Source organism: Microcaecilia unicolor, chromosome 3 (genome assembly GCF_901765095.1).
Source record: "Microcaecilia unicolor chromosome 3, aMicUni1.1, whole genome shotgun sequence".
NCBI classification, from domain to species: domain Eukaryota; kingdom Metazoa; phylum Chordata; class Amphibia; order Gymnophiona; family Siphonopidae; genus Microcaecilia; species Microcaecilia unicolor.
In genome coordinates this window covers 304,527,709-304,554,255 of record NC_044033.1, presented here as the reverse complement: position 1 = coordinate 304,554,255, position 26,547 = coordinate 304,527,709, and the positions used below count along the sequence as shown (strand labels likewise).

At 45.9% G+C, this 26,547-nt stretch overlaps 1 protein-coding gene across 1 annotated transcript in view; it reads left to right on the top strand.

Moving 5' to 3' along the window:
• The first annotated feature begins 11,259 nt into the window (after positions 1-11,259).
• METTL7A (methyltransferase like 7A) overlaps positions 11,260-26,547 on the top strand; it is a 57,465-nt gene continuing 42,177 nt past the window's right edge. Inside the window, exon 1 of the mRNA XM_030198267.1 lies at positions 11,260-11,810. Within this exon, the coding sequence (XP_030054127.1) occupies positions 11,313-11,810 (498 nt within the window). The 5' untranslated portion in view covers positions 11,260-11,312. The remainder of the gene's footprint in view (positions 11,811-26,547) is intronic.

The following is a 26,547-nucleotide window of genomic DNA, read 5'->3' as shown; positions in this document are numbered from 1 at the left end:
CAAACAAGCAGGGCAGGTTATTGGCTAACAAACTGCGAAAGATGAGGGCTGACTGGCAAATTTTGACAGTGAAAGATGACAAAGGGTCCCTATTGCAATCCTCGGTCCAGATCAGGGACAGATTTGCCCAGTATTACGAATCGCTATACAGGGAGGATGCTGCTGTACAGACCGGGGATATAGATAAATATCTGATTGACAGAGGCATGCCGGTGCTCTCAGAGCAGCAAAAGAGGGAGTTGGAAGCCCCGGTGCAAGTAGATGAAGTACTTCAAGTAATCAAATCATTGCTGAATGGCAAGGCTCCGGGTTTAGATGGGTACACGAACGAGTTTTTTAAGACCTTTGGGGGGGTACTGGCACCTGCTGAGAATTGGGGGGTCCCGAGCCCCCCCAAGAAGGCTAGAGTGACCTTAATCTGACTCCATCTCTAAATAACACTAGTACCGGGGTAATCAAGGAGTTATTGCCTCTAAGGGAGACGTTAGGTCTAAGGAAAAGATACCAGCCTTATGACAAACTGGATTTAGGCTACAGGTTATACAATGCAGCGAATGATAGCCTGATGTAGCAAAAGCATTTATACTTACAGCCTTTCATCATTAAGTGAAGCCCACAAATCATCATTTGGAATGAGGAGTTTATTTGCTAAGGTATAAGTCAAATCAGTGATGGACAACAGGCATTGTACAATCAATTAATTATAGGAATATGATAAGCTGCAAACAGGTGTCAATTATTTGCTAATCTTTTATAATTTATTTTACCAATTAGAGGTTTTACAAGGGAAAGCAATTAGGTAATTTGTCAATTCTGCTGGACACATTGGTTTCCCTTGGAGAGAGAGTGGCAACCCTATTCTCTCTAACTCAAACCAGGAAATACCCGGATTTTTATAGGTGCCCTCAGGATATGGATAATATGACAGTAGATATACCTGATTGGATTTATGCTAATGTCATGGTTGTCACTGATTGGCTCATGCTAATGAGTAGCTTCTATCTTGCTACGCCTTCCCTGCTCACAGGAAAGTCTCCCTCCTCTCTTGGACAGCTAGTTCCCTATTTTCTCTGCACCTGGCATGACTCACTCATTGCTCAACTTGTTTTTCTAACTTACATTAGAGAAAATTCCACTTTGTAACAGATACGGCTTCCATTTTGTGTTGAAATCCTCCATTTTGTTTCCATATCTATTCCTAACTTTTCCTAATTTAGCTTATTTAGGCCTCAATCTGGGCTCCAAACTAGGCCATACTTTTCCAGTAAGCTCCCAGTTATGTCAGCCATCAGATTTCTGACTCAGCCAAGTTCTGTAATGGCCTGAGCTCTATGACTGGGCCCGCCACCATTCCAGTGGGGGGGGTCTCTGGCTGTACCATAATTATACATTCCCCACTTGTCACCCCCTCTGGGGAGGGGTGACACAAAGCTCGTCAAGCTTGTCATCATCCATTCCAGAAGGTGGCAAGCTATCAAACGAGAGGGGGAGTTTTGGTCTTACAAATTGCTAGAAGGTATGGTGCAAGACAGGAAACTTCATTCTCAGGTGATATATTATTTGGGCATATGGAATTCCCTTTATATTACCCAATCCCTTGGGCCTTAATCCTGATTTCACCTCTCTTGAGACTTACTCAAACCTGTAGTGAGATAGGTTTTATGAATGGGACAAATCCATGAGTTCATCTACAAAATCCCATGAAGTATAGGTATGCGGGTAATAGCAATTTCAGGTGGATCATACTAATAAACACTTTCAGGTTTTTCCATGGCTTCTATTATATCTGTTGCATAGTGCATGGAGAGATAATCTAATGTATCTATCTCAGTGGTCCTCGGAAGGAATAGTGGTTTTGATTAAGCATTGTTATGGGCTCAACAAATATATGGTTAGTACTCTGATTGCAGGCTGTTTTAGGTTGTAGGTATTCAGAATCCTTAAACAGGTCGGAATTCCTGGACCTTACTATTACTCATCATTGGCATCCAATCATGAGCACTAAAAGCTGGATAGCAAGTATGAGGTTGCCTCATACAGCAAAAAATGGTCAATCCTAAGAAAATTTATATTAACAAAGGTCATGCATGGATTTTGACATATGCATAATGACCTGGAAGTATGGGAAGCATTTTATATATCCGTTACCCCACTTGGAGCTTAGTCAAACCTACAGAAAGACATGCAGCTTAAGTAAGCTTAAGTAAGCCTACACCAAAGTTAAACAATTGCATAACTGGTTGATACTAACAGGGTTTACACCTACATTATGATATCATAGCCAGTATTAGGGTTTGATGTTACCCTTGTATCTGAGCAATATCAACTGCAATTTAAATTACATAAACAGAAATAACGGGGAAACTCTTAGAAAAACAATTAGAACAATAAAGGAAATAATAGGAAAATAAAAATAAAACCTTTTCAATATATAGACAGGATTACTGCTAAACTGAAAATAAAACAAAATATGAGTCTATAATGTCCATAAACAGCAACTGTAAATCTCAAATGAAGTATCAGTTCTTAATCCTCTTTCATCGATCATGGTTGAGGCGGTGGAAGTGCAGAAGAATCTGGACGGAGATCTGGAAGATCTAACAGGGCTGGATTTTCACAGCAACTTGGGCAAGGAATCAGTAGAAGTGACAGTCTTAATACTAGGAATTGGGATTTGCAGAATGTATCCCCACTTCTGGCTTGCATAATGTGCAAGACAGATTGGTAATTACTACTAAGAGATGATCAAATATCAATGGTTAAGTATATGGAACAAAAGTAAAGAATACAAAAAAACAATTAAAATTTAGAGATGATGTTGATTGTTCAAGTTATTGATGTATGGAGGGTGAGGAATATGGTGCACAAAAATGGTCAAAAGGCACGGGCAATGCGTTGCAATCTAGCGCCAGTAGGTATGGAATCTTCACCTGCGATGACTAACATTCACCAAGGGTTGGGCCCTCAGCTGCAGGAGGCCAGCAGGACTTACGAGTTAGATGATTCAAAAAGAAGGGTAGCTTAGGAAATAGTCATAGTTAAAGCAGAAGACTAATGTGCAGACATTTAAAACTCATAACTAGTCCAGGTGATGGAAGTATCTTCTGAAATCATGGTCACTGTCCGTCGTAGTAGGGAACTCATATGTGAAGCGCCATGCAGGTTCTGGAAGAGATGCGCAGCCTGCAAAAATATGCTATACAACAGAATATTTAAGAGCATAACCAAGACGGGCTAAATTAATGACATCATTGGGACAAAAGAATATTCTCATTGGAGAAGTTGGCGCTTTTTTTTTTTCATGCCAGAGGTCAGTGGCAGCAGAAGTAACCAACTGCAATAGAGGCGGTAGATTAGGATTTGGATCAGCTGTCTTCAGTCAACCTACAGTACTGAATAAATAGAGATGACATATGAGTAATGCTTAGTATTTAAATCTTAGCACAGGATCATTAGAAAGAAAAGTCAAAGAATGCATTGTTAGTTCCTTGGGGCACCAGTAGGTGGAGCAATGGTTATCAATTCAGTGCGGGAGGGTGACAGGTTTCCCCAATCGATGATGGAGGCTTGGGTGGCGGTAATCCCAAAACCAGGCAAGGATAAGACAGAATGTGCTTCCTATCAACCCATTTCGATACTTAACACCGATGTTAAGATATTGGCAAAAGTACTCGCCAACCGCCTGGGGGAGGTGCTTCCCACTCTAATACACCTGGACCAAGTCGGATTTGTAGCTAAGAGGCAGGCGATGGACAATATACGTAGAACGTTGAATTTAATATACCGTGCAAAAGTAAAGGCCATCCCGCTAGTGCTACTAGGATTAGATGCAGAGAAGGCATTCAACAGGGTCCACTGGGGGTACCTAGACAAAGTGTTACAGCGAGTGGGGATTGGGAATTTCTATAGGTCCTGGATCCGGGCTTTTTATTCGGCCCCGCAAGCCTGTGTGAGAATTAACGGGGGGAACTCAGGGGCCTTTAGGCTGGGAAGAGGAACTAGACAGGGGTGTCCTCTGTCTCCCTTGCTGTTTGCTCTGGCAATGGAGCCATTGGCGGCGGCAATACGCAAGAACGAGGATATCTCTGGAGTACAGGTAGGGGCCCAGGAACACAAGATTGCATTATTCGCTGATGATGTTCTCCTGTACGTGACAAAGCCATTGGTATCAGTCCCCAATCTGATGAGGGAAATCGAGGGGTATTCTAGGATTTCAGGTTAGAAGCTCAATGCCAGCAAATCGATTGGTATGACAGTTGGCCTTCTGCCGAGGGTGTCGGATGCGTTGAAGACATCCTTTGCTTTTAAGTGGGCAGAAAGGGAATTAAGGTATCTGGGGGTGCAAATTCCAAAACATTTGCCCGAGCTGTTTGAAGTTAACTACCCAGGACTTAAAAAAGAAATATTAAGAGACTTGGACCGCTGGATGTCTATGGGACTGTCCTGGTTAGGGCGCATTGCCACAATAAAAATGAATGTGTTGCCACGTTTACTGTACCTATTTCAAGTAATTCCTATGCGTGTGTCCAGGGCTTTTTTGTCCGATCTTCAAGATAGCATAAATAGGTTCATTTGGAACCAGAAAAGACCGAGGCTCCCCAGAGCACTCCTCTATAAGAGTAGAAAGAAGGGGGGCCTGGGAGTCCCTAACCTCTTTTGGTATTATTGTGCTACGCAATCCCTGGTCGGTTCCCGTAAGTTAGGGCATCTAATGTGGATGCCGGCTCGGCACACAGGTCAGGTAGACAAATTCCCACCTACAGTACAGGCTACATTGTATTACTGGGACCATATGTTTGGCGAGCACCAGCCCTGTACCTCTGGCCTTGCGCCGATAGCGGACAACCCTGGGTTCCCCCCAGGGGTGGGGGACACGATTTTTCATAGATGGGCTAAAAATGGATTAGACGTGGGGACAGCTGCATCTAGGAAGCAAAGTGACACCCTTTGAGAACCTGGTTGAAGACTATAGACTTAGGTCGGAGGACCGTTATGCATATTTACAGACCCTACACTACTTACAGGGACCCACTTACGTAGGATGTATGAAGAGGGAAGCACATCCCCTGGAGGTTATATGTGTGGACTTTAAGACCACACGCGGATTGATATCTTCTCTTTATGCCCACTTGTCAGATTGCCACAGACCCTCCCTTATATATAGGAGGAGGTGGGAACAGGAGTTGAATTTTACTTTGCCAGACGAGGCCTGGGTGCAGCTGGAGGGTAGCTTACTGAAATCTGCAAGATCGGTGGCTTTACAGGAGAACACATTAAAGGTTTTCTACAGGTGGTACCTCACGCCTGTAAGGCTGCACCACATGTACCCATCAGTGACGAAATCATGTTGGAGGCAGTGTGGGGAAGTGGGAACTATGGGTCATATATGGTGGTTCTGCTGTAAGGCACAAACGTACTGGAGGGGGGTTCAGTCTAGGCTCCAAAAATGGATAGGAAGGCCTGTGCAGTGACATCCCCTGGTCTTTGTGCTAGGAAAGTGGCCTGCGGGACTAAGGTTGAGTCAATGGTTGCTGGTGCGGGGAGCTGCAGGCCGCCCGGATTAACCTGGCAAGGCATTGGAAAGTCCCGAAGGTTCCCTCGCTGACAGATTGGATCACGAAAGTCAGATATATATGTGAGATGGAGAGATTGACGGCTGTGAAAAGAAGAATGTTGCCCAAATGGGAGAAAGTGTGGCTGCCTTTTCTGAATGCAAGTTCGGGATAGGAGATGTTTGGTCTGAGACGGGAGGAAGGGGAGGTAGGGTTTTGTTGGGGGGAGTTTAGGAGGGAAGGGAGGGGAGGGCAATAAAAAATTGGTATAAAAACATGAAGTACATATTGTGGTTATGGTGGGACCAATGACATTATAGGTACCCTTTGAAACTATTCATACTGGTATTTGGCTCACTTGGAATATGATGTTACGAGCCGTGTTAATAATGTTCTGTATTATGTTCTTAACGCTCAATAAAGACTTCTATAAATTAAAAAAAAAGATGTTTCTCCTGACCTAAAAGAGGATGGTTCCTAACCATGACCAGAGTGGCAAGGAGCGTTACAGTACATGTTATGCTGTTTTGTATTTGCAGCCCATTTGTATCTTCAATTACTAGTTGCTTTACTTCCCTGCTAGTTATACCTCTCTTATTGGTCATCTTATGCATGTGACCCCCCACTTCCTACTCAGAAGAGCCTATCTGGTCCTTCCCCATTCCACTATCACCTGGGTGCTCACTGCCTTCTTGTAGACTGCTCCCCCCACCCTATTGTGTGCAAGTTTTCACCAATCAGGTAGTCAACAATCAACTGACCACACACATTCATCAGGATTTTCACAGCTCTGTAGCTGATTTCACAGCCCCTCTTGTCTGAGGGTGCTTGTTGCTGACATGAAGCAATTCACATAGAGTCTTCCTGCCTGGCAGACTCCTATGGTTCTGCTATGTCTTCATTAAGTAAAGAATAGTTGGAAATAAACCCTGTTGAGAACATAAGACAGAGTCTTAGTGGCATAGAGTTGTTATTCAGTATCATCCTTGCTCAAATTAAATGTAAAAATATTATGAAAAAATTGGCTTATCTTCAACCACTCAAAAAAGGATGAAATATTTTATCCAGAACAATTCATGAATTATTGCTTCCCTTTCATGCATTCCAACCAGGCCATTTGTTTTGCTCTGTTTATTGGGGCTTCATCAGGGGGAGTTCTAAAAATCATACACAAAACAGAGTAAGCAATATATATTATCTAAATAATTCTCATCTCAAACATTCTGAAGCTCAGTCTGTGGCAGGGAAACACTGAAGCCCTGCAGTTGGTAGGCTAGGCTGTCACAACCACTCACTTTCACTCATGCACCACTCACTCTCACTCATAGCCCTGCCCTCAGACACGCCCCTTCCGGACATAATTCGCAACCCCAACGTTCTAAGGGAAGCTGCAACTTCCTCTTGCATGGTGGTGTAGATCGGAATGTCTCTTTTTCACCATGAGTGTCTGCCCCGCTCTCGCGTCACAATGTGATGGCATTGTGGGCGGGGCTATGACACTCAGCGAATCGCTCCCCCCTCCCTGTGTCCGACGTCAGCTGTCTTCACACCGAACCGGCCCACCGCAACAACAGCAGCAGCGAGGAGCACCTCACACATTTCTGTCGCAACCTCCCTCCCTCCGTCGTCACCTATGTTAAAAATGAAGCCGCCCACCACTACGAGCGCAGCAACAGCGGATTCACAGCGCGCACATCACCGCTCCTCCACCCTCCCTCCCTCCGACATCAGCTGTCTTCAAAATGAAACGCCCCACGGCTCCGACACAAGGAGCGCAAGGCACAGCTCACACCACATCGCCGCGATGGCTGCCAGCGGTGCCCCACTTCCTGTTTACACGCATTTCGGAAGACGCCCTGGCGGGGGTTGGAGTCCCCCCCACCACAGGTATGCGACGGCCACACAGGGGGGCAGCACCTCCGGGGGGGGGGGGGCGGAAAGTGCAGGGACGAAGGCACGGAGGTGGGGTCTGCAACTCGGAGCGAAAGGGACGGCTCTGCAACTCCGATGGGGGAGTCTGGAACTGGGTGAATCTGGACCTGGGGGAGGGGGGGACAATTCTAGTGCCCGTTTCATTTCTCCCTGAAACGGGCCTTTTCTGCTAGTATATATATATATAATCTAATATCAATATATATTGATTATATTAGTCATATTATCATTATTGATCATTATATTTTACTGTTTTTTATTATGTGTTATGTAAATCATTCTACAGACCTATCTACCTTATTTCTTACACAGTAATATGTTAAATTAGAACAAACCTCTTACTCTGTTCATAATTATATCTTTTGCAATATACCGTATTTTTCGTATTTCCCCGGAGGGAGTGGAAAACATGAAAAAGGACCTACGGAAGCTAGAAGAATGGTCTAAGGTTTGGCAATTAAAATTCAATGCGAAGAAATGCAAAGTGATGCACTTAGGAAGTAGAAATCCACGGGAGACGTATGTGTTAGGCGGGGAGAGTCTGATAGGTACGGGCGGAGAGAGGGACCTTGGGGTGATAGTATCTGAGGATTTGAAGACGACGAAACAGTGTGACAAGGCGGAGGCTGTAGCTAGAAGGTTGTTAGGCTGTATAGAGAGAGGTGTGACCAGCAGAAGAAAGGGGGTGTTGATGCCCCTGTATAAGTCGTTGGTGAGGCCCCACCTGGAGTATTGTGTTCAGTTTTGGAGGCCGTATCTTGTTAAGGATGTAAAAAGAATTGAAGCGGTGCAAAGAAAAGCTACGAGAATGGTATGGGATTTGCGTTACAAGACGTATGAGGAGAGATTTGCTGAACTAAACATGTACACTCTGGAGGAAAGGGGAAACAGGGGTGATATGATACAAACGTTCAAATATTTGAAAGGTATTAATCCGGAAACGAACCTTTTCTGGAGATGGGAAGGTGGTAGAATGAGAGGACATGAAATGAGATTGAAGGGGGGCAGACTCAAAAAAAATATCAGGAAGTATTTTTTCACGGAGAGAGTAGTGGATGCTTGGAATGCCCTCCCGCGGGAGGTGGTGGAAATGAAAACGATAACGGAATTCAAACATGCGTGGGATAAGCATAAAGGAATCCTGTGCCAAAGGAATGGATCCTCAGGAGCTTAGTCAAGATCGGGAGGCAGGGCTGGTGGTTGGGAGGCGGGGATAGGGCTGGGCAGACTTATACGGTCTGTGCCAGAGCCGGTGGTGGGAAGCGGGACTGGTGGTTGGGAGGCGGGGATAGTGATGGACAGATTTGTATGGTCTGTGCCAGAGCCGGTGGTTGGGAGGCAGGGCTGGTGGTGGGGAGGTGAGGATAGTGCTGGGCAGACTTATACGGTCTGTGCCTGTGCCGGAGCCGGTGGTTGGGAGGTGGAGCCGGTGGTTGGGAGGTGGGGCTGGTGGTTGGGAGGCGGGGATAGTGCGGGGCAGACTTATACGGTCTGTGCCCTGAAGAGCACAGGTACAAATCAAAGTAGGGTATACACAAAAAGCAGCAAATATGAGTTATCTTGTTGGGCAGACTGGATGGACCGTGCAGGTCTTTTTCTGCCGTCATCTACTATGTAACTATGTAACTATGTATTTTTCGGACTATAAGACGCACCGGACCATAAGACGCACCTAGGTTTTAGAGGAGGGAAATAGGGAAAAAAAAAATTTGCTTTTTCCCTCCTCTAAAACCTAGGTGCTCCGGTGCGTCTTGTCCGAATCCCTCCCTCCAAGTTCGGGATCGCCCTCAGGGTTGCCATATAAAAAAAAAAATTCCCACCCAAAACAGCCCAAAACCCGCCCAAAAACCGCACACACCACACCCCCGACGTCATCACCCCCGCCCCTTCTGTCATCACCCCCACCTCTGCCGTCATCAACCCCGCCCCTTCCGTCATCACCCCCGCCCCTGCCATCATCAGCCCCATCCCTTCCGTCATCACCCCACCCCCGACGCCATCAGCCCCGCCCCCACCATCATCGCCCTGCCCAATACGTCGGCAAACCCCGCCCAAAACGTCATAAACCCCGCCTCTGTCACCATTAGCCCCACCCCCCGCCGGCCGAAAAACCGCCCCAAAACCCGCCCAAAAAAACGAAAACCAGCCCAAAAAACCGCAACCCGCCGCGGGCAAAAGTTTCCCACCGCCCATCTGGCAACCCTTACCTCATCCCCCCAGCCCTGTCACCACCTCTCCCCTTACTCACGCGATCTTCCCTGGTGGTCTAGTGACGTCGGGGCAGGAAAGAGCCCCCTCTTTCCTGCCCAGCGCGCTGCTCTCCATCCTCCTGTATGCTGCCTGACGGTCTCGGCGGCCATTTTGAATCTCGCCGAGACCGTCAGGCAGCATACAGGAGGATGGAGAGCAGCGCGCTGGGCAGGAAAGAGGGGGCTCTTTCCTGCCCCGACGTCACTAGACCACCAGGGAAGATCGCGTGAGTAAGGGGAGAGGTGGTGACAGGGCCGGGGGGAGGAGGTAAGGGTTGCCAGATGGGCGGTGGGAAACTTTTGCCCGCGGCGGGTTGCGATTTTTTGGGCTGGTTTTCGTTTTTTTGGGCGGGTTTTGGGGCGGTTTTTCGGCCGGCGGGGGTGGGGCTAATGGTGACAGAGGCGGGGTTTATGACGTTTGGGCGATCCCGAACTCGGAGGGAGGGAGGGCGGCTTGCCAAATCTCTACCTTCGGACTATAAGACGCACCCCCCATTTTCCTCCCAAATTTTGGGGGAAAAAGTGCGTCTTATAGTCCGAAAAATACGGTAATGTAAGCCACATTGAGTCTGCAAATAGGTGGGGAAATATGGGGTAAAAATGCAGCAAATAAATAAATATGAAGAGATTTCATTGTACTTTAGATATAATCTTCAAAACATTTCTATGATTACTCACTGCACACTAGCAACTGCATAACAAGATCAGACACTGAATAAATGCCAGCTCATGCATATTAATGCATCTCTGAGAGTGGTTCTTTTGAACTTTTAAGGATTGAATGGGATGTGTGATGAAATTTGCCAATGCTGTATCTAGCACTCATTGTTACAGGATATATGATTGGTGTTATTGTGAGTGTGTGGCCTCACTATCTGGTTAAATGTCCAAATTGAGGAGAAAAATAGGGGAATACCACGGAACTGGAAACTTTGTCCTCCAGAAAAAGTAGGACAGATTGAGCCAGTCTGGGTTTTATTTCCATTGCTTTCAATGGAAGCAAAACCTGGACTGGATCAATGTGTCCGCCGCCTTTTTCTGGAGCCATATGGTAACCCTACCTGAGCTTTTATACTTCCTGGGTTATGCCCTCCCGGTTCCACCTTTCATGTGTCACCTCCCACCTGGGTGGAAGTCTAAGGTGGTTCTGCAACTATGAGTTAGTGCTATGAGAGAGTATCGTTAAGGGGAAGCAGCAGGTTCCTATAGACCCCCTCACACAGCAATATTCAGTCCATCATGCAGATAACTTATTCAGATAATTTAGGACGCAAAGAAGGCTGACCTTAGTTACCGGATATCTTATCCGAATACTGGATTGAAAATCACAATGGTTGATTGTTTTCACCCACTTTTGTAAATTACTTTTATTCCTTATTCATCTTTCATTGCATACAAAATGACTTCTTTCCAGCTCAAGCCAGAACAGCAGTATAGAGGAGGCTCCTAGTCTGAATAGGATTGTCTGAGGGTGGAGCAGAAAAGCTAAAAATCTGAGATACCTATCTCCACCCATGTATTTCCACATTTCTTTTCTTGCAAGCAGTGTTCATGTGCAGTCTCCTGTCTCCCTGCAATCATGAAGCTGTTGATACTGCTCTTTCAGATTGCTGGTAGGCTTCTATTACTGCCAGTATATCTACTGGACTTCCTTGGACTCTGGAGACCACTGAATAAAAGAATATTCCCGTACTTCCTTGAAAAAATATCTGTCATGTACAACAAGAAGATGCATCAGTACAAGAAGGAGCTGTTCAGTAACCTAGGGGACTTTGCGGGCCCCTCAGAGGAGCTTGTCCTCCTGGAAATCGGCAGTGGCACCGGCACTAACTTCCAGTTTTACCCACAGGGCTGCAGCGTGATCTGCCTGGATCCAAATCCCAATTTCCAGCAGTACCTGAGCAAGAGCCTAGCAGAGAATAGGCATGTGCAGTGCGAGCACTTCCTGGTGGCCTCTGGGGAAGAGATGTCCCAGGTGGCTACTGCCTCAGTGGATGTGGTGGTCTGCACCCTGGTGCTGTGCTCAGTGCACAATGTGGATGCCGTCCTGAAAGAGGTCAAGAGAGTCCTCAGGCCAGTGAGTATTTTAAGAGGACACAGAAGTGGAAATTAATTGCTCAATCTAACATAGTGATTTATTCATAAACCATGAAGTAAAGACATGAGTTAAAGAAGGATTGAGGGTATTTAAGTTCTTTAGTGGTGGTTAATTCATCAATGAACCTAAACTCATTTTGGAAATGGAAGTGTAGTAATTATATCACATAAACAGTTGCCCAAGCAATTTATAAGAGATTCTTTCTTAAAACTAGCTGTTGACCTCATGTCTACATGAAGTGTATGCCAATATTGAAAAGCTCTTAAAAGGAGGAGATAGTTTAATATCCCAGTGAAAAATGATGGGGGAAGGGAAGTTTGAGAATGGTGCAAAAATGTTTGTTTTTGGTTAACCAATATGTTGTAGGCATTTCTGCCTCTAGCTGGCGCACCAAGCTTTCCTCTGGTGTGCATGAGACCATGCAGAGAATATGAGGAAATATATATGAAGAAATCATTAAATTCTCAAATAACAATCTGATATACATAAAACTATCAATGGTAGTCTACTTTAATTTAGTTGAAAACACAAGTTGAACTGAATTTAAAAACATAAAAATGGACATACTGCATCAGACCAGTGGTCCATCTAGCTCAGTATCCTGCTTCCAATAGTGACCAATCCAGGTTACACCTAGCAAAAATCCAAATAGTAGCAACATTCCATGTCACCAATCCCAGAGCGAGCAGTGGCCTCCCCCATGCCCATCTCAATAACAGACTATGGACTTTTCCTCCAGGAATTTGTCCAAACCTTTTTTTAAACCAACTCTTAGTGCCACTCTAAGATGTTATCAACCTACTCGTTCTCTGAGATCATCTCAGAAACAGCTACTTGATGTGCCTTCATTCCGTCAGGTTTATTTGGAAGAATGTAGATTTTCTATTTTCTACATCAAAGGTCCGAAATTATGGAATGCTTTGCCCATTGAACTTCATTCAATACAAAATATGGATCAGTTTAAAAAAACATTGAAAACTCATTTATTTCTTCAGACTTTTGGTTCCTCTGATGTATGATATTATTTTAATACTATGTAAATTTTAATCTGCCGTATGTTTTAATTTTAGAGTAACATAGAGGGGCATAATCGAACGTCGCCGGTGAAATAGATTGCCGGCGATCTATTTTGGCGGCGGCACTACAGCTGGCCAGAACCATATTATCGAAAAAGATCTTTTTTTGATAATACGGTTTAGCCCGGCCAAATGCCAGAGTTTGCCGGGTTTGAGATGGCCGGTTTAGTTTTTCAGCGATAATGGAAAAAAAATGTCGGCAATCTCCAACCCGGCAACATCCAAGGCATTTGGCCGTGGGAGGAGCCAGCATTTGTAGTGCACTGGTCCCCCTCACATGCCAGGACACCAACTGGGCACCCTAGGGGTCAGTGCGGTGGACTTCAGAAAAACCTCCCACATGCATAGCTCCCTTACTTTGGGTGCTCAGCCCTCCAACCCCCCCTCCAAAACCCACTACCCACAAATGTACAATACTACCGTAGCTCTTAGGGGTGAAGGGGGCAACTACATGTGGGTACAGTGGGTTTTGGAGGGCTCCTATTACCAGCACAAGTGTTACAGTTAGAGGGGGGATGGGCATGGGTCCACCTGCCTTAAGTGCACTGCGGTACCCACTAAAAGTGCTCCAGGGACCTGCATACATGCAGGCCTCTAGGACTTGTTGCTGCTGTATAACCTTAGCACACCAGTTCACACTTGAAGACTAATCTCTTTGAAAAAGTCCTTTATTTGAATAAGCACGTTTACTCACAGTTAACTGCAGATCAGAGGTTGTGCCCCACTGGCAAAGAGTCTCCCTGGTACTGAGATTAGCAGTAGGTCAGAGCTGGCAGAATGGTGTACAATGCCCTCTTTCAGCCACATTTAAGGTAAGAACTAAGTTCTCTAACGTGAGTAACACATGAAAGGGATCTAAAACTGGCTTACAAAAATGGCCACTACCTCATGGACTACTGGAAACAAAACAGGGCACACTCTGACCCAGTTAGCAGGGGGAAAAGCACCATGGGAGTAGAGCCCACTACCCTACACCCACCACAATGCATTGCTGATGTGACTCTGCAGTGCACCTAACAGAAAAGGTGTCACACTCACCCGAGAGCCACATCACAACCAGGGAAAGGCTGTCAGAGGATAGAACACATTGTGCTGTCATGGAGGTGAGTACGGCATTTGAGGCTGGCATACAGGCTGGTAAAAAAAAGGTTTTGATTTGTATTTTTTTAGTGTGGGAGGGGGTTGATGACCACTGGGGGAGTGTGGGGAGGTCATCCCCCATTCCCTCCGATGGTCATCTGGTCAGTTGGGGCACCTTTTTGAGGCTTGGTCGTGAAAATAAAAGGACCAAGTAAACCCGGCGAAATACTGCTTAACGCCGCTTTTTTTTATATTATCCGCGAAAGCCAGCCATCTGGTAGCCACGCCCATGCCCACCCATGTCCCGCCTTCGCTAAGCCGCCGACACCCCCCCTTGAACTTTCGCTGGCGAGGCGATGGGAAAGCAGCGATGCTGTCAAAAACGCTGCTTTCGATTATACTGATTTTGCCGCTTTTGAGAGATCGCCGGCCATCTCCCGATTTATGTCGGGAAATGGCCGGTGATCACTTTCAAAAATGAGCTGGATAGTAATTTTTGTATAGTATGTTGTGTAAAGAAATAATTTTTACTGGTCTGTCCTTTTATATTTTGTATGTGATTTGTTCCCTGCTTAGACTTTTATAAATATAGCGGGTTATAAATAAAAAATTTTTATTATTATTATTTAAACCCAGATACATTAACCGCTGTTACCACATCCACTAGCAATGAGTTCCAGAGCTTAACTAGTCTTTGAGTAAAAAAACATTTCATCCTATTTGTTTAAAGTATTTCCATGTAATTTCATTGAGTGTTCCCTGGTCTTTGTACTTTTTGAAAGCGTGTAAAATCGATTAACTTTTACCCAATTCTACACCACTCAGGATTTTGCAGACCTCAATCATATCCCCCCTCAGCCATCTCTTTTCCAAGCTGAAGAGCCCTAACTTTTTTAACCATATGAAAGGATTTCATCCCCTTTATCCCCTTTATCATTTTGGTCGCTCTTCTTTGAACTTTTCTAATTCCACTGTATCATTTTTGAGCTATGGCAACCAGAATTGAACGCAATGCTTCTTTAACCCAGCCAGGCCATTTACTAGCTGCACTAATCCCAAACTATAAGATCGCTATTTAGGCATTCATTGGTAATAATTTGCAGATCTTTATCTCTACATTAATGTACTTTAGTTCTCCATTGTAAACAGGGATTTTCTGGGAACAGCATAATAAAATAGCAGTCAATAGATTGGACCTATTTGCCCACCCAGGAGCCAATAATCAAAGGTTCGCAGTAGAGTGAAAATTGCTGTGGCATGCTCAAATCAGTGAGCATGCAAATGTAATGCCAAGTTAAAATCATGACAGGACTCTGCTGCTCTACGCTAAATATCAACATTCCTGTCAGTGCCTGAGCAGTGACTGACTCAGGCACTGACAGGAAAGTTGACATTTAAAAAAAAAACACAAGCATGCTGCAGTATGCATCAGCCCCTTACCCTCAACCCAATCCAATACCTCTTCCTACCCCCCCCCCCCCCCCCCCCAAACATATCCCTGGTGTCTAGTGGCACCCACCCCGGCCCCATAAACCCAGACCTTACAAAAAAGCCCTGGTGGTCTAGTAGACCTCGAGTCCCCCACTCTCATAGCCCTTCCCCTGAAGTTCAGTAAAATCCCTGGTAGTCTAGTGGGATCCCCACTCATCCCAGGTGCCTCGATGGCGGCAGGAGCAATGCCCACTCACTCCTGCTTCCAGGCGCCACCATCTACATAATGGCAGTGCCCTGCCTTGTGCATCTGTGGATGCACTAGGCGGGGCCTATCTATCATATAGGGGAGTTTCTCCATTATTTGGTACACAGGATGCACTGGGCAAGGTTGGGCACTGCCAATATGCAGATGGTAGCGCTTGGAGCTAGGAGCAAGTGGGCATCATTCATGCCTCCTTCGAGGTATGGGGCTGGGTGAGGTTAGGCCTGGGGTGGGTAGGATTCCTACTAGAATATCAGGGATTTTTTGGGACATAGGAGTGAGAGAAAAGCTGTGAGAGTGAAGGGCTGGGGATCCACTAAACCACCAGGGCTTTAACATTAAGGACCTGGGTCCACTGGACCTCCATGGCATTTTTGTAATGTTTGAGGAAAGGGATGGGGGGGCTGTATTTTTAAGCTGGGTCCAGGGCAGGGTGGTCAGGTTGGATGGGAGAGAAGGGGTATCACTAGACACCACACCTCTCAACAAACCTTTCTACTCTGCCCTGGACTTAGCAAAGTTTCCTGTGCTAAATGAGGCCGACATACTTTTTTTTTTTTTTTTTTGGGGGGGGGGGGGGGTGGAGCATAACTGCAGGGTAATTAATGGCCACATTTAAATGCATTTAAGTGTGGTCTGTGGTAATGGTTTCAGCAGCCACACATTAACATCTATACTTTTGAGCATCAGCCCCCTAGTCTGCCCAGCTGGCCCCTGTCTACTGTGTTAAGAGCAGATTCCACTGATGACCATTCTTGTCCTTGTTACCACACTTTGTTATCTATTCTAAGTATACCTTCACCTTGCCATTCTTTTAGTTGCCACCATCTCAGCAAGGACACACATCTACTACTCTCGCAGTAAAGAAGCCTTTCCTCACATTTCCTCTGAATCTTCCTTGTTTCAGCTTCATACCATAATCTCATGTGCTTAACTAACCATTCTGCATTCCAGTCAAAGTGCGTAATGCTCAATATAATGTAAAGCCTGTCTAACCAGGGAACTTTTCTGTTGAAAACACTGATGATAAGATAAGGTTTAAAGATATTCATTATTGTGCAGGCCTCTTCCATTAATGTCTTTGTATATATATACTTGGGGTGTCTTCTACTAAGGTGTGCTAAGCACTTACCCCTGGATTCTAGATAGGTCACCCAAATTTGGGCACGGAGACCAGATCTGCACACAAACTAATTAGTTAATGAGCCATTAACAATCAATTCATTGGCACTAATTAGAATTTGGATGCGGATCTGCCTGCACACAATTCTATTTATTTATTTGCTGCACTTGTATCCCACATTTTCCCACCTATTTGCAGGCTCAATGTGGCTTACAAAATGTTACAATGACATATACACATTATAGAATAAGAATTTCAGAATATAGATGCAGAGAGGTGCTTTGTAGCGCTATAGAAATGCTAAATAGTAGTAGTCAGTGCTTTTTTTGTGCCGGTACGCAACGGTACGGCGTACCGGCACCTTTTTCTCCTCCTCCCCTCCCCTCCCCTCCCCTCCCATTACTTCCAGCGATTCTCCGCCTCTCTCATGCCCTCCCATCGACGTGCAGCGATTTTTCCGTCCCTCCCCTGCCCTCACCTCTCTCATATCCAGCGATTCTTCGTCCCCCAGCGTCCTCCTTCACTGCCTGCCAGCCAGTCGGACTCAGTCAGAACCGAACGGTGCAGGCAGCGATTGGCTGGCAGCGTCGTAGCTTCCCTCTGCAAGTCCCGCCTACAACTTCCTGTTTACGCATAGGCGGGACTTGCAGAGGGAAGCTACGACGCTGCCAGCCAATCGCTGCCTGCACCGTTCGGTTCTGACTGAGTCCGACTGGCTGGCAGGCAGTGAAGGAGGACGCTGGGGGACGAAGAATCGCTGGATATGAGAGAGGTGAGGGCAGGGGAGGGACGGAAAAATCGCTGCACGTCGATGGGAGGGCATGAGAGAGGCGGAGAATCGCTGGAAGTAATGGGAGGGGAGGGGAGGGAGAATCGCTGGAAATCAATGGGAGGGAAGGGCAGGGGAGAGAGAATTGCTGGAAATCAATGGGATGGGAGGGAAGGGCAGGGGAGAGAGAATTGCTGCACATGGGAAGGGCAGGGGAAAGAGAATTGCTGGACGGGATGGGAGAGAAGGGCAGGGGAAAGAGAATTGCTGGAAATCAATGAGATGGGAGGGAAGGGCAGGGGAGAGAGAATTGCTGGACATGGGATGGGAGGGAAGGGCAAGGGAGAGAGAATTGCTGGACATGGGATGGGAGGGAAGGGCAGGGGAGAGAGAATTGCTGGAAATCAATGGGAGGGAAGGGCAGGGGAGAGAATTGCTGGACATGGGAAGGGCAGGGGAAAGAGAATTGCTGGACATGGGAAGGGCAGGGGAGAGAGAATTGCTGGACGGGATGGGAGAGAAGGGCAGGGGAAAGAGAATTGCTGGAAATCAATGGGATGGGAGGGAAGGGCAGGGGAGAGAGAATTGCTGGACATGGGATGGGAGGGAAGGGCAGGGGAGAGAGAATTGCTGGAAATCAATGGGATGGGAGGGAAGGGCAGGGGAGAGAGAATTGCTGGAAATCAATGGGGATGGGAGGGAAGGGCAGGGGAGAGAGAATTGCTGGAAATCAATGGGATGGGAGGGAAGGGCAGGGGAGAGAGAATTGCTGGACATGGGAAGGGCAGGGGAGAGAGAATTGCTAGAAATCAATGGGATGGGAGGGAAGGGCAGGGGAGAGAGAATTGCTGGACATGGGATGGGAGGGAAGGGCAGGGGAGAGAGAATTGCTGGACATGGGAGGGAAGGGCAGAGGTGAGAGAATTGCTGGACATGGGAAGGGCAGGGGAGAGAGAATTGCTGGACGGGATGGGAGAGAAGGGCAGGGGAAAGAGAATTGCTGGAAATCAATGGGATGGGGGGAAGGGCAGGGGAGAGAGAATTGCTGGACATGGGATGGGAGGGAAGGGCAGGGGAGAGAGAATTGCTGGACATGGGAAGGGCAGGGGAGAGAGAATTGCTGGACATGGGATGGGAGGGAAGGGCAAGGGAGAGAGAATTGCTGGACATGGGATGGGAGGGAAGGGCAGGGGAGAGAGAATTGCTGGACATTGATGGGAGGGCAGGGATGAGATAATTGCTGGACATGGAGGGGAGGGCAGGGAAGATAGAATTTCTGGACATGGAGGGGAGAGAGGAGTATCGCTGGACGGGGAGGGGAGGACAGGGAAGAGAGAATTTCTGGACATGGAGGGGAGAGAGGAGAATCGCTGGACGGGGAGGGGAGGACAGGGAAGAAAGAATTGCTGGACATGGATGAGAGGGGAGAGAGGAGAAATGCTAGAAATGGATGGAGAGGAGAGCAGGAGATAGAGGAGAATTGCTGGACATGGATGGATGGAGGAGTTGGCTAGGAGAGAGGAGAAATGCTGACTTGGATGGAGGAGAGGGGAGAGAGAATTATTGCTTTATATGGATACAGATGAGGGAAGAGAGATGAGAAATGCTGGACATGGATGGAGGGAAAGAGAGTGGAGAAGTGCTGGACATGAATGGAGGGGAGGAAAGAAAAAAGAAGATGCGCATGGATGGAGATGAGGGAAAGGGAAGAGAGGAGAAAAACTGCACATGGATGGAGAAAATAGGCAAAAGCTGGAACCATGTTATACCTCCTCCAGTCAATTCCATGGAGGAGGACCCAGCTTTTACTTATGGATGCAGGGCAACAAAAGAAGAAGAAAGGAGGAAAGTAAAGAAATAAATGGAAAGGAAGCCCTGGAAACGGAGTTAAGAGAACAGATAGAGAGCAGCAGAATCAGAGACTGGGACCAATATGGATAGAAAAACAAAGTCACCAGACAACAAAGGTAGAAAAAAATCATTTTATTTTCATTTTAGTATTTGGAATTTGTCTTATTTTGCACTGGATATACTGGAGCTGTAACAGCTTACAGAAATTATTTATAATGAAAAAAAATCACATTATTTTTTCTCCTATACTAGTATAATATTTTCAATGATGTCTGTTTATATGCGCTATGGCTGGTATAAGGGCTGTGGCTAATGTGGGTGTGGCTATAATAGGGGCGGTGCCATGTGTGGTGACCCCGCCCACAATGAGTACCGGCACCTTTTTTTCTACAAAAAAAGCACTGGTAGTAGTAGTAGTAATATTAACAGAATAATACATTTTTACAATTGTTACTACTAAGAGTGTATAAGTGAATTATGTAGGGTTGGAAGTGGATTATTAGATAGACATAACATAGTCATATCAGGGCAAGATGCACTCCTAAATTGTCTTGTGTGTACTTCAATAGGGTTACTAGAAACACAGAAGAGGGAATCTGAAGTACACTCAACACAGGAGCGGAACCAAAAGCACAAGGAGCCTTCAAGGTTGAGGGCATCAACCCAGAATGTTATTGAACAGACCCAACATGGTCCATGTTTCAGCGAAACCACCTGCGTCAGGGGTCTCTCCAATTAGATGATGTTCAGTTTTGTCAATCGAGTCCTAAAAATTCCCTATGTCTAGGGTGGTAGTCTCAAGAGTAGTCAAAGGACACCAAAACAGTGCGGGAACAACAGTAACTTTGGAAGCAGTAACCAGCATATGAAAAACCTGCCGGAGAACCAAAATTTGGGCACAGTGTTATAGATTGCCAGGGTAATGCACCCAACTTACACGTCAGGATTTACACCAGGTTACAGCAGGCATAAGTTCTCACACCCAAAGTTATGCATGGGAATCTTGGAGTGCCCTTTATAGAATAACGCTTAGCGCAGATTTTTCCCAGTGCCTAAATTTGAGTGCCATTTACTGAATCTGACCCTTAATATGCAAATTAGTATGCTTTAACTGCTACTGCACAAGCATACTCACAGTTAGCATATGCTAATTTACACATTAATTGCTTTTTGTATTACATAAGCAAGCATACTATGAGGCTGTTCGGAAAAGTGCCTTCTATTTTTTGGCACCCTTCTTGTGGAATGGTCTTCTGCTATGTATTCGCTCTGAATCATCATTAAAGAAATTTAAAGTGCTTCTTAAAACTATTTTTTTTTACTTTGGCTTTTTCTTGATATGATATGTTTATGTTTATTAAAATGTGGTATACCGCCCTATCTGAACAAGCAGGTCAGGGTGGTTAACAACAAATGAAGCAATAATAAAATACCAAATAAGAGACCAGAAATGAACTCCAAAGTTTAACAGGAAAGCCTCAAGCATACCAGGTCAAACATACACATCTAAGACAATAATATGCATAAAACAGGGGAAGGGGGGAGGGAAATGAGAATTCCCTCTACTGCTGAAGTCCAAAAGCTTGAGTAGAAAAGAAAGTTTTAAGTAGATAAGGAGGCAGTCATTCCAAAGATTAGGACCAAGAAAGTATAATTCGGAATGCCTGGTCGATTCAAAATGCGCCATCCTAGGGGAGGGAAGGACCAGGCGGTGAGAATTAAGAGACCTAAGTTGCCTAGAAGAATTATAAGGAATTGGGAGTAAGAATTCCTTTTCTCCAAGGACAACAGGCCTATGATTCTCACATTGGTCTGGAGCTTGTAACAAGCTTAAAACAGGTCTTTCAGTGTGAGATGCGCTCCACCACGCATGCGTGATTGCCTTCCCACTCACTGCAAAACAGCAGGACCAGCAGTTCTCTTTTTTGCACGGTGAGGAGAGGACACGTTTATTCCCACTCCTCATAGCTGGTTTGGCCTTCGGTCTTTTTTGTGCCTTCCTTTTGTTTTTTTCATATTCCTCTCTCAAGGTTTTTCTTCATTTTTTTCCTTCCCCTTATCTTATTAGATTATTTTTGCCTCTTTTTAGTTTTCTTTATTTTACCATGCTCGCTAGGCTGTGTTTACACCTGCGCTCTGGTCAGGTTTTTCCCTCTTCCTTTTCCTGGTGCTTTGTCTTTTCTAGCACCATTGAGTCATTTGATTTGACCATGGCTGTTTTTCCTTTCATGTCATCAAAGGTTCCCAGTGCCTTCAAGAGCTGCACTTGATGAAACAGGACTATCCCTGGCAAAGACATCCATACTTAGTGTCTGCAGTGTTTGGGGCCTGATCATACCCCTGCAAACTGTATTCTCTGTCTTTGTATGAAGAAGAGAACACAGATGGCCAGAGAGGCTCAGAGAGAAAAGATTTTTGGAGTCAGGTCTGAAGCCTCAACATCGGTGTCAGCATTGGTGCTTTGGGCGTCAACGGCATCAGGTGTTGCATTGGCATAGGGTGCGTCGGTCCATATAGCTGTGAGACCCTTGCACATTGGGAATGACCATGCATTCAGTGGGTCTCCACCTGCCTTTACGCTGGCCACTATGTAGGCCCCTCAGAACCGATCTGCATCTGACCTGACCCGAAGGCAAAATGGAGACAAAGAGGCATATTTTCAAAGCACTTTGGGAGGCTAAGTTCCATAGGTTTCTATGGAACTTTGGGAGGCTAAGTGCTTTGAAAATGAGCCCCATTGTCATCCTCTTTGGCACCAGGAAGCATTGATGCCAAGCATCTGAAAAAGCATCAGTATTGATCCCCCTTGACGCATAGTGCCAGGGGCTCTGGGACACCGAGGGTTTTACCATTCTCCGAGAAAAGTTGGCACCGAGGACTGCTCCCCCTCCATACAGGAGGTGCCGATGTTTGGGTCTCCACACAGCCAGGACCAGGCACCCACTTTTACCCCTGCTTGTACAACGACAACCCAGTCTTTCCCCGATGTCAGCCCTCGATAGGCACATCCAGGCGTTGCTCACTGAGCTTTTGACGGGGTTCTTGCAGAGTGCATCAGCATCTGGGATGCTTGCACAAGCCATGCCTCTTGCTTCAGTCCCGCATCACCAGCAGTCTGCAGTAAGGTCTCTGACGCTGATGCCGTTTGCGGTCTAGACATCGACTGCCACCCGTGTTGGCACATCCTCAACATCGGTGGAGGAAGTCTCACTGGAGTCGAGGCTGAAGCTGATACCTTGATGCCCCCCTCAGGGTCATGGTACCGCTTTGTTGAGGCGGGCTTAATCTCAGCCCTCCCATGAGGAATTCTTGGCTGAGACAGACAAGGAGCGTTCATGGGACTCAGAAGATGATCCACAGTACTTCTCAGAGAAGGAGTCCTATGGCATCCCATCTGATCCCTCCCCTCCACAGGTAAGGAGGAAATCACCTGAGAGCCTTTCCTGCCCATCTTTTGTGAAGGAGACGGCGGCTGCCATCCCAGTTCCTTTGGAAGTGAAGGATAAACCCGGGACAAAGATGTTCAAGGTCATAAATTATGACTCTCCTCCTAGAGAGGCTGTGATGATCCCGCTTCACAATATCTTCATATATGCCGCTTCACAAGATCTTACGGGACATTCAAGTGAAGATCTGGGAGTTCCCTCTGTCTGTTCCTCTCCTCCCCAAGAAGATTGACACCATATACTGGATTCAGTCTTCCCCTGGGTTTGATAGGCATCAGTTGCTTCGTCATTCCCTAGTGATGGAGTCTGCGCTCAAAAGGGCCTTCTAGGGACTATGCTTTGGTGCCCCCTGGCAGGGAAGCTAGAACTCTGGATTCTTTTGGGTGGAAGATGTATCAGGCCACCATGCTCATCTCCCATATACAATCGTACCAGGTCTACACGACCTTGTACTTGCGGTCCTGGGTACACAGAATGTCTGATTTGGCAGACTCTCTCCCATCAGAGCAGGCTGAATGTGATCACCAGCTGGTCAAGCAGCAGAAGGTGTATTGTAAGTTCTTGGCCAGAGGTGCCTATACATTTTTGATGTGGCCTCTAGGATTTCTGCCCAGAGTTAGTTATTAAAAGGAAAAAAAAAAAAATATATATATATATATATATATAGCTTATCAACCATAACTATATTAAAATGACCTAGGAGGACAAAGGGGCTGACAAAGAAATCCATCTACCTTCTAAGAAGTCTTTTTATCTAAACACTAATTACATTATTACACAGATACCTGAATTCAGACTACTCACACTGAAAGCTAGATTTTTTTGTTTTGTTACATTTGTACCCCGCGCTTTCCCATTCATGGCAGGCTCAATGCGGCTTACATGGGGCAATGGAGGGTTAAGTGACTTGTCCAGAGTCACAAGGAGCTGCCTGTGCCTGAAGTGGGAATTGAACTCAGTTCCTCAGTTCCCCAAGACCAAAGTCCACCACCCTAACCACTAGGCCACAATCTACAAAAACATAGTGCAAGAGATCTGAGGGACTTAATTGCATTGTTGTATAACATACTCCAAATATACTACTACTACTACAAACGAACCCCCCTCTGATGGAGTTAAAGAGCCATTATTAGAAAAAATTATATTCATTGTAATTTTGTTCTGCTACAAAAGCAAAAAAAAGGCATGTTGTGGAAACAATCTCTGTTGTTTGCTCCCCACACCCTTTTAGCATTAGCTTCAGCAAGCAGCAGACTCCAAAACATTCCCACTATTGTTTTCTTAGTAAAAGGATAGAGATAAGATAAATTGTCATTTGCCTGCTGTAGGACAAAAATTCCTCTAAGCTGAGATCTCTATTGACTGAGGGGCAGATGCACTAAAGCTAAATGAGCCTTTAATGACTCTCCAAAGAGGAAAATTTGATCCGTTGCATGCATCAAAGGGCTTTTACTGAGGAAGCCAGCAGCTAACGAAAACGGAATGGAGATGAGCAATTAGTGTGAAAACCCCACTGAAACGACATGCACTAACCTTTTCCGATTGCCTTTACGCAGGAAAAAGGCAGGAAATCTAACGAGAGGTCTGGACCACTCGTTAGGACAGCTCTGTGCCAGGAAAAATCATTAAGTAAAAAAATAAACAAACTTTGAGCCAATCCCAGCGCATTAGCAGAGCTAAAAGCGCTGTGATTGGTCCAAAGGACGTCAGAAAAACATAAATAAATAAAAATAAAAAAAGGATCGGGAGGGGGCAAGGGCGCTCATCAGGAGCGTCCTGTACGGACGGCCTTGCCCCCCCCCCCCGCTGCTCCCCACTTTCCGCCGCTCCCCCCACCCCGAAAAAGCAAAATTCAAGCAGCCCCTGCCCCCCTCCCTTCCTCACTACTCTCTCACCTCAGCTCCGCCTCCCGACATCCTCCGTCCTGTGCCCCGCCCCCTTTTGGGGTCGTCGCCGCCATTCCCCTCCTCCATCGGGCCCCCCTCCCTCTTACCGGGCCCGTGCAGCGCCTCTCTCCTCTGTCCGAAGGCGCTGCACGGGCAAGAAGACAGCTGATGCCTGCCTTCGCCCAGCTTCGATGGCGCGTCTTTCTCCTGCTGGGCCCGCCCCTGTCTGACGTCAGTAACCTACGTAGGTTACTGACGTCAGACAGGGGCGGGCCCAGCAGGAGAAAGACGACCCCAAAAGGGGGCGGGGCACAGGACGGAGGATGTCGGGAGGCGGAGCTGAGGTGAGAGAGTAGTGAGGAAGGGAGGGGGGCAGGGGCTGCTTGAATTTTGCTTTTTCGGGGTGGGGGGAGCGGCGGAAAGTGGGGAGCAGCGGGGGGGGGGGGCAAGGCCGTCCGTACAGGACGCTCCTGATGAGCGCCCTTGCCCCCTCCCGACCTTTTTTTTTTATTTTTGTTTTGATTTGGGAGCCATGTGCTTGTGATTTGACTGTGTTTTGACTGTTTGTGGCATGCGCAGAGCAGCTAACATAACGCTTGGCTGCTCTGCGCATGATTTGGGGGCCGATTAACGATGTGTATTGTGATTCTTTGATACATTGTACGTTTCTATACCGATCTGAGCATGTGTGACTTTTTTTTTTGGTGCATTCTTCGTTTTTTAAAAATCGTTAGGGCCTTTAACGATTTTGATTTTTTTACGTTTGCTTGATGCATCTACCCCTGAGTCTTACAACCTTAGTTAATGGATAATCTTTTTTGTCCTTGTACAGTTAAAAATTTCTCTCAGTTAAAAAAAAAAAAGAACAAAAACTCATTGCAAGCATTTTCCTTTTTTCAGTTCACAGTCTTGAGTTTAAAGGGAAAAAACAGTTTTACTCACAAAATCCTCCTCCTCCACCCCCCTCCAGGTTCTGTCTGCTCCATGGCTTAGTTTATGCAGGCACAAGATCTCCATAGTAGCTCTAGATTTCCTTTAAAAAAAACTCTCAAAAACAGATTGCTTAAAATCTGTTATACGTTCAGGTTATAATTCTTTTAATAAGTGCTAATGGTTGGCTTACAGTTCATCAACAAATATTATCACAATTCAAGTCAGTTACCTTAACATAAGTCCTTTAGAAATGCTTCAGAGAAATGAGATAAATCTTTGCTCTGGTCACCTGTTTATCCACAGTTCATGCTGTGGAGGTACTTAAAAGCAGCAGCAGTAAGAGATTTTCATGAACTCAGCCTGTTCCTTGCTATAGAGTTTAAGAAAGTTGTCAATTCATATAACTAAATAACCTTTTCAAATTACTTAATTAAAAATTTAAACAGGTCCAAAGAAATAAAGAAAGAAATTACTTTTCACCCCAATGATCCTAATCAGGTCTCCCATATAGGGTCAAAAGGTTTTCTTTCAGTAACAAGAACCTTTGCTTTAGTCCCTTAACAGAGTCTCAAACAAAAGATCCTGTATACCATTAATAGTTATTTTGGGTGGTCTTTTACAAAAATGGTCCTAGTAATCAATCTCAATATTGAGCACATATACCTTATCAGCTTCCTTGCACCTACTGTTACTCTATTTTCCACTCTGTATATATTCCCGGAGTTCATACTCTCCTCTCCAGAACCTGTAAGCCACATTGAGCCTACTGCTATGCGGGAAAATGTGGGATACAAATGTAATAAATAAATAAATAAACACAAAATGGGAAATAATTCCATTAGTCCAAATATGTATA